The following is an 8,708-nucleotide window of genomic DNA, read 5'->3' as shown; positions in this document are numbered from 1 at the left end:
CTCAGACGGGGGGAGGACCCACAGTTTTAACCCTTCATCTCTGTAAGGCTGGGTTGCCTTGGTGAGGGGGCCTGATGTTGAAAGACCCAAAACCGCCAATGACCCCAGGTTACATCACTGTCCAAGAGCATTGTGAGACGTATTTAGCCAATAGATATTAATGGTAGCAACAAATCAATACAGAAAATAAATTATGCAATCATACTGTGTGTTTATATAAAGATGCTTTTATCATTTGGTTTCCTGACTGGACTACAGGGTGACTGAAATACAGCTCACCTGTAATTAAGATACTAATTAAGAAAAGATGGTATAAAATAGTGCAAAAAATGGATTATGGACACTAATTTCTCCATATAAATCACTGTTCAACTGTTTATTCTTGCGTGTTGATATTTTCTCAAGCGCAAATTCACTATTACAAAGTAATGCTTTAAAAAATTTTTTTTAACAATTATATTTTTGTTAGTGGCCATACTGTTGCTTGACAATAAGCTCAGCATTATCCATAACTCAATGGCATCCTCAGGCCAGCAATTGAATCAGAAGCACCACCAGCTTCATGAAGATGCGGCTCACTCTTCAGGGAAGGTGTGAGGTGTACGTCACCCACGCTCGTGGTCTGTGTAATACGGAAGAGAGGATGAGAGACATTCCACGTCATTGAGGTGCACTTGTGCGATTTATATATATATATATATATATATATATGAATAGTTTTGCTATTTCCGTAAGATTTTCATTCGTTTGCACACCATGGTTAAGTTAATATTGAATCATTAGAGATTTAATTATATTCAGACCAGCTTCGTCTTTCACTGAAAGGAGCGGCCTGGACATTGGAATTCAGCTGAAGGTAAAACATTAGCTAGTTTAGCTTGTTAAGTTAGCCGCATCTTTTTCGCCGGGTCTCCAGGGCTCACATGCACCTTGCTTGTCAACTAAAAACAGCTCGGTGATAACTAGATTTGAGTCGTCGTCTGCAACTTTGGTATCATGGCTGTATTTGGTTTGAATTACTTGCCTGGTCCATGGCTTTCCAGTTGAATGTGTCTTCACCAAGAATAACATTGAGATTATGTTTGGGCACGTACAGCTTCAAAATTGTTGACGTTTGACAGATCGAGCTGCTATCCTGCGTGCAGAGATTGAAGCTAGCTAACGTTAGCTAGCGACAATAGGCGACATTTTAATAGCTGAAGTTAATCAAGATTTACATCTAGTTAGGTATCAATATACCCATATTAACATTTTAATAGCAATCTAACAGCACCTAACGTTAGCTAGTTCGTTTCCGGCATTATATACACCAGTGCAACAACTGTCAAGTGTTTTCAACAGGGAATTAGCAAGCTAACTAGTTGTCATAGCTACTAACGTTACAGTACTGCTCCTGCTCTGTGATTTATTACATTATAGTGACCTAGTTACTACCTAGTTACTGCATTGCATTCAACTGAAGACCTAACTAGTCTTGTTAGGATAGGATGAGATTAAGTGTTTATGTGCCTTGTATATGCCTTGAATTGAAATAGGTAAAAATGTCTCGTCTTTGGAGTCATATAGCCGCTAATGGTCATTGTGTTTAGTGAGATGATGCATAGCTAGGTCATTCATTACATGAAGACAATAGCAGTTGCAGTACAGTATCTGGTTGAGTTTGTTGTTGTTACATGTAAGCTGTTGTCATTCAGGAAACACCCATCAGTCACGTTCTATTATACACCTTGTTTCTGCCATTAATGTTAAAAGAGGGGAGACATATGTAGATGTAGGTCTATGAATAATGAGCTGTGGGAAGACCTTACATAACTTGACTAGTTGGGACATGGGCAATACACCATAGCAGCATATCAAGCCATCACAAACCGCATCGTCTTATCTTAAAAAGGGCGCATTGTCTGGATACAGACTTGGTCTGAATGGAATGACTATGGCTTCTGAAAAAACATAGTGCACTATAAAGGGAATAGTGCCATTTGGGATGCAAGTCTATGGCGTGTTTGTGCTGGTTGCATTTTCAGAACAGCAATTCCAATTTTCAAGACCTCTTTGTCAACATCAATCATGAGAAAAGAAAACAACAGGTAGTGGATACTTGGCCATTCACCAGCGATGTCAAGCATATGTATGACCAGTGTATTAAGTGCTTGATTTATTAACATTGTTTGCCACTCAGTGAATTACATGAGGTCTTATGATTGAAGGCTTATATTTAGCCTAGGTATAATTTGACGATCCCTGAATTAATCATATTATTCCCTACTGTTTTAAATGCAGTGTTTTGACCTTTAAATTGGGCAACAAAGCTTATTTGGAGAAAAAGTTTAATATATATATATTTTTTTAAGATATCGTAAATCGGCCATAAATTTGAAACATTTTTTAGATGATTTGTAGGCTATATTGCCCAGCCCTACCTACAGCTGCAAATATTGAGGGAGTTTATTATAATTCTTACCCTATAATAATGTACTAAATCACAGATTTGGCACATCATTACACATGTTAGACTACACATTATGAAATACACTGAGTGCTCTTTCCATGACTGACTGACAAGGTGAAAGCTATGATTCTTATTGATGTCACCTGTTAAATCCACTTCAATCAGTGTAGGCTAGATGAAGGGGAGGAGACATGTTAAATAAGGATTTTTAAGCATTGAGACAATTGAGACATGGATTGTGAATGTGTTCCAGAGAGTGAATGGGCAAGACAAAATATTGAAGTGCCTTTGAACAGGGTATGGTAGTAGGTGCCAGGCGCACCTGTTTGAGTGTGTCAAGAACTGCAACACTGCTGGGGTTTTCACACTTAATAGTTTCCCGTGTGTATCAAGAATGGTTTACCACCCAAAGGACATCCAGCCAACTTTACACAACTGTGGGAAGCATTAGAGTCAACATGGGCCAGCATCCCTGTGGAATGCTTTCGACACCTTGTAGAGTCCATGCACTGATGAATTGAGGCTGTTCTGAGGGGAAGGGTGGGGTGCAACTCAATATTAGGAAGGAGTTCCTAATGTTTTGTACACTGAGGGTATATTGAGACAAATACACACAGTAGCCTACAAGTAGAAAATTGGTAATCAATTGTTTGAACATGAAATGTATTTTAATATGATTGAAATAGGCCTATAGCCTACTGTTGATATTTTAATGCAGCCATTTCACTTGATGAATCTTTTTAAAGCGCTGGGGACACCAGTAGTGAGAGTACGTGGTGCAGACACAGATCCTGTCCACATCACATGGTAGGAGCAGTCTGCCAGGTAGGATGCAATCCAAGAGTGGAGGGGACTCAGGCCATTTTAAAGTCAGAGGGGATGCAGCCAGTGGTCAGGGATGAGTTGATGAGGGAAGTGAGGAATGGGAGAAGGTCTCCAGAGATGGTTGGGAGGAGGGGATGTGGTTGAGCAGGCAGGTTGTCAGGTGGCCGGACCTCACTAGTTGCAGGCTTTCATTTGGAGAGAGAGGGGAGAAAGAGGTCAAGGCTTAGGGTAGTTCTGTGTGAGTAGGACTCAGTAGACTCAATAGGCTGAGTGAATGAGGCGCAAAGTACAAAGTAATGAGGAGCATCAGTGCCTTCGCAAAGTATTCAGTCCCTTTGACTATTTTCACATTTTGTTGCATTACAGCCTTATTATAAAATTGATTACATCGTTTTTTTCCCTCAATCTACACACAATACCACATAATGACAAAGCAAAAACAGGTTTTTATTCATTTTTGCTAACTTATGGAAAAAAAATATATATATCACATTTACATAAGTATTCAGACCCTTTACTCAGTACTTTGTTGAAGCACCTTTGGTAGCGATTACAGCAATGAGCATTATTGGGAATGACGCTACAAGCTTGCCACACCTGTATTTGGATAGTTTCTCCCTTCTCTGCAGATCCTCTCAAGCTCTGTCAGGTTGGATGGGGGGCGTTGCTGCACAGCTATTTTCCGGTCTCTCCAGAGATGTTGGATCGGGTTCAAGTCCGGGCTCTTGCTGGGCCACTCAAGGACATTCAGAGATTTGTCCGAAGCCATTCCTGCGTTGTCTTGACTGTGTGCTTAGGGTCGTTGTCCTGTTGGAAGGTGAACTTTCGCCCAAATCTGAGGTGCTGAGCGCTCTGGAGCAGGTTTTCATTAAGGATTTCGCTGTACTTTTCTCCATTCATCTTTGCCTCGATCCTGACTAGTCTCCCAGTCCCTGCCGCTGAAAAACATCCCCACGGCATGATGCTGCCACCACCGTGCTTCACCGTAGGGATGGTGCCATGTTTCCTCCAGATTTGATACTTGGCATTCAGGCCAAGGAGTTCAACCTTGGTTTCATCAGACCAGAGAATCTTGTTTCTCATGGTCAGAGAGTCTTGGTGGAGTGCTGCAGAGATAGTTGTCCTTCTGGAAATTTCTCCCATCTCCATAGAGGAACTCTAGAGGTCTGTCAGAGTGACCATTGGGTTCTTGGTCACCCCCACTGACCAAGGCCCTTCTCCTCCGATTGCACAGTTTTCCCGGGCGGCCAGCTCTAGTAAGAGTCTTGGTGGTTCAAAACTTCTTCCATTTAAGAATGATGGAGGCCACTGTGTTCTTGGGTACCTTCAATGCTGCAGAAATGGTCTGGTACCCATCCCCAGATCTGTGCCTGGATACAATCCTGTCTCGGAGCTCTACGGACAATTCCTTCCACCTCATGGCTTAGTTTTTGCTCTGACATGCACTGTCAACTGTGGGACCTTATATAGAGAGATGTGTGCCTTTCCAAATCACGTCCAATCAATTTAATTTTCCACAGGTGGACTGCAATCAAGTTGTAGAAACATCTCAAGGATGATCAATGGAAACAGGATGCACCTGAGCTCAATTTCAAGTCTCATAGCAAATGGTCTGAATACGTATGTAAATAAGGTATCTGTTTTTATTTTTAATACATTTGCAAAAAAATTCTAAACCTGTTTTCGCTTTGTCATTATGGAGTATTGTGTGTAGATTGCTGAGGATCTTTTTTGATTTAAGCAATTTTAGAATAAGGCTGTAACGTAACAAAAATGCAGAAAATGTGAAGGGGTCAGAATACTTTCCGAATGCACTGTAGACTAACTCTTTGACAACTGCTCTTGAATCGGCATGTGCCACTTTGATGTCATAATGCTTTGCAATGATAAGCAGATTCGCCTTCGTACATTTATCTAGCATCTCCCATATAGTGTTTTCCACAAATGCTTCCAACTTAAAGTCCATGTTTTTTAAAATTAGATATAAAAAAAAAATCATTGCAATTTTTAAAGGAACCTGTTGACTAGCTAGGTCTTTTTAATTTCTAAATTTGCACTAAGAGTGGCATAATCAAGTTAACAGTGCTCATGGGTCCTTTTTACATAGAAATGCCACACTAGTCTAACTGTGTGAAAACAGACCAGAGTACAGTATCTCTGGTTTAGGCTATTATCTCTGTGGGACTTTGAGGTAGATTTAGTTACAGATAAGGAAGTTTGCTGGAATGTAAAACTTTGATAATAAAGTTTGATTAATACCCTCCTAGGACATTTCTAACCTGGATATGCAACACATTCTATTTGAACAGGCCTAGATATTAAAGGGAGTTATTATTTATGTATTAAGTAGCCTATAGGGTAATTGATTTATGTTGTGTGAACCATGTCTATGATTTAGGGTATTGTCTTCACAAAACTGCCTACTGGTCGATCTGGATTTTTCTCTGTCCTATTGATTGAAAGATATGTTAAAGTGAATGGAAACATTCCTTACTTGAAGGCCCATGGGTAAAACAACTTATTACCGCATAGGCTTAGTCCAGCCTATAGCCTAACCTATAACCGAGTTTATTCCAATTCATTTATAGCCTACTTGAAATGATAGGTTCACAGAACATTTTTGTTTTTGATGGGACCATTTAAAAAATAAATAAACCTGAAGCCCTTTTACTGTGTCTCACTCTCTGACTGTGATGGGATGTCTGTTTTGCAGAGTGACTGACTGCTGCTTAACCTTGATGGGCGAATCAGGGTCGTGCCGCTCCACGCTCGTCTCCAGGCTGCCCATCTTCAGGAGGAGCTTGAGTAAGAGGCAGGACTCGTTGCCCTCCTCCCCGTCCTCAGGCGGCGTGGGCAATGGCGTCCACACCTCGTCCCCCTCCAGCACCAACTCTAGCAACAGCAGCACGGGAAAACGTCGCAGCCTGTTCCGCAAGCCCTCCATCCGCTTCAGCAGCAAGAGGAACAGCGAACCACCACGCATCCAGACCCCTCCGCTAGATCCAGCCCAGGACTCTAACGACAGCCAGGCCAACCCTCAGATGGGCTTTCACGATGGCGCTGGGCCTCCACGGGCCAAGCCTCGGCACTCATTTGGCTTCGGTGGCCACCGGCAGAAGAAGATCACCCGCTCGCAGACGGAGGACTTTGAAAAGGTGTCTTCCACGGCCAATAGGAATGTGTTCATCAAATGCATCAGCTCAGCTACCAATGAGGGAGACGACTCTGGGTTTCTGGAAGACTACAGTGGCGGCAGCAAACGCTCATCCAGGCAGAAGAAACAGCTGCTGCCCAAGTCATTCTCTGCACACCACCGCTTCTCCAAGAACTCTGAGCAGTGCAAGCCCCCAGAGGTGAACATAGAGCCCCCAACGTCCGGGGGTACCCTGGGCTCGTGGCCAGGCGAGCTGCTGGGGGAGAGCTCCCTGCAGTCGCCCATGCTGTCTGAGGACCACACCACAGCCCTCACACCCTCCGAGTTCAATGTCCCCATCACAGAGGACACTGTGTCCGAGGTGGATGCACTACCCGCACCCAGCCCAGCCGACCCGCCAGACAGCAACTTCAGCCATGTCGTCTCTACATCCCAAGTGCTCTTCACGCCTGCCCAAGCTGCCACAGACAAGCCCCTCCTGCCAGACACCAGCACAGCCAACACCACGGAGTGTGAGACTGCAATTCCTGTCACAGGGCCAGCAACAGCTGCAACAACACCAATGCCACCGCAACAACAACAATCACAGGAATATAAGGAAGAGGGGGAAGAGGAGAAGGAGGATGTGCCGGTGGTGGAGGAAGAGGTGAGACCAGAGCAGACGGAGACTAGTGAGAGCGAGGCAGGCCCAGTGCGTAGTAAAGGCTACCATTCCAATCCAGAGCAGTCTGAGAGGAGGTCCAGGAACTCTGTACTCATCCAGGAACCAGGGAAGGGAGTGTGCTGCGGTAGACATGAACTCAGATCATGCCACCTGAGGAAACCCCACACAGGTAAGAACTAAAGACGTTTATGTATCCACATGTGCAGTACTGATCTACCTCTATGTGATTGTCATTGATAATGCAGAGAGGAGGGGCATTGCTCTATGTAAATCCTTGACCAAGTATATTTGGCCAAAATGTTTGCACGCTTGCGTTTCGATCGTCAACATTTTCTATTCAAACTTCACACTGATTACACATGTAGAAGGCAGACGAATAGACCTAGTCTGAAAGGAAGGCTATGCTTTATGTACTCTTTGTTGGATGATGCAGAAATCAGGAAGTACCAGAGTCAGATTTACATGGCTGATTGGGCAGCACTATTTTAGTTCCATGTGCAGTGGGAACTATTTCCTCATAAAGGTATTAACCAATGGACAGCGGTTTCCTTAGACAATGTCGGCTCTATTCATTGAGATCCCAACATTGTATCGCTCCCTTTATGGCATCAGTGAGCACACAGAAGTTGTCAATTTTGTTCTACTACTACTTCTATGAGTTGGTAAACAAACTGAAAGAGTGCACACTGCCACCTGGATGGTATTGTCTGAACAGGAATGAAGCCACGGTTGCCTATTTACTGCCACCTGGATGGTATTGTCTGAACAGGAATGAAGCCAAGGTTGCCTATTTACTGCCACCTGGATGGTATTGTCTGAACAGGAATGAAGCCAAGGTTGCCTATTTACTGCCACCTGGATGGTATTGTCTGAACAGGAATGAAGCCAAGGTTGCCTATTTACTGCCACCTGGATGGTATTGTCTGAACAGGAATGAAGCCAAGGTTGCCTATTTACTGCCACCTGGATGGTATTGTCTGAACAGGAATGAAGCCAATGTTGCCTATTTACTGCCACCTGGAGGGTATTGTCTGAACAGGCACAGTGTAGTCACAGTGATGCCGAAACGTTGGTGTTTTACCCTATAAATGTGCGACTCTCTTTATTTTTAATGAACAGGTATAAAGCCAAGGTTGGGGATTTACTACCAGCTGCAGTTATGGAATGTTTGCAAAACAGTCCTGTTCCTGGAGAGCTACCCTCCTGTAGGTTTTAGCTCCAACCCCGATTCAGCTTATCAACCAGCTAATCATTAGAATCAGGGTTGCTAGATTAGGGTTGGAGTGAAAACCTACAGGACTGTAGCTCTGTAGAAGCAGGTTTGAAGAGCCCTGCTCTAGTCACACGTGGATAACAGCTACTGGGATAATTGCTAGACTTTGGCTATGTTTTTCTGAAACAGCCCACTAAACTTGAGTTCCCCTGCCAAACTTGAACAGTGCTTTGAATATGATTATGTCTGAATAGTTTTCCCTGGGACAACTGTGTGTTAATAGCATTAGTTAGCCTACTGGTTGTGGGCGGTGTTAGGCAATCCATAATGATAACACATCCCTTTTGTTGTTCATTTTTTATGTAAAGCCTATTTCTTGGGCTATTTTGCAATGTTTCCAACT

General features: G+C 43.3%; 1 protein-coding gene across 4 annotated transcripts in view; it reads left to right on the top strand.

The window, feature by feature from the left end:
* Window positions 1-531: 531 nt before the first annotated feature.
* LOC112246731 (serine-rich coiled-coil domain-containing protein 1-like) overlaps window positions 532-8,708 on the top strand; it is a 129,553-nt gene continuing 121,376 nt past the window's right edge. For 2 of the 4 annotated variants that reach the window (XM_024415242.2, XM_024415266.2), the window contains exons 1-2: window positions 533-856; window positions 5,988-7,261. In XM_024415242.2, coding sequence (XP_024271010.1) covers window positions 6,013-7,261 — 1,249 coding nt within the window. In that variant the 5' untranslated portion in view covers window positions 533-856; window positions 5,988-6,012. Of the gene's footprint in view, window positions 857-5,987; window positions 7,262-8,708 lie in introns of all 4 variants that reach the window. The other 2 variants (XM_024415252.2, XM_024415257.2) reach the window with 2 other exon arrangements.

The sequence above is a fragment of the Oncorhynchus tshawytscha genome, linkage group LG04 (genome assembly GCF_018296145.1).
Source record: "Oncorhynchus tshawytscha isolate Ot180627B linkage group LG04, Otsh_v2.0, whole genome shotgun sequence".
Classification (NCBI taxonomy): domain Eukaryota; kingdom Metazoa; phylum Chordata; class Actinopteri; order Salmoniformes; family Salmonidae; genus Oncorhynchus; species Oncorhynchus tshawytscha.
This window is presented reverse-complemented; position numbering and strand designations above follow the sequence as displayed.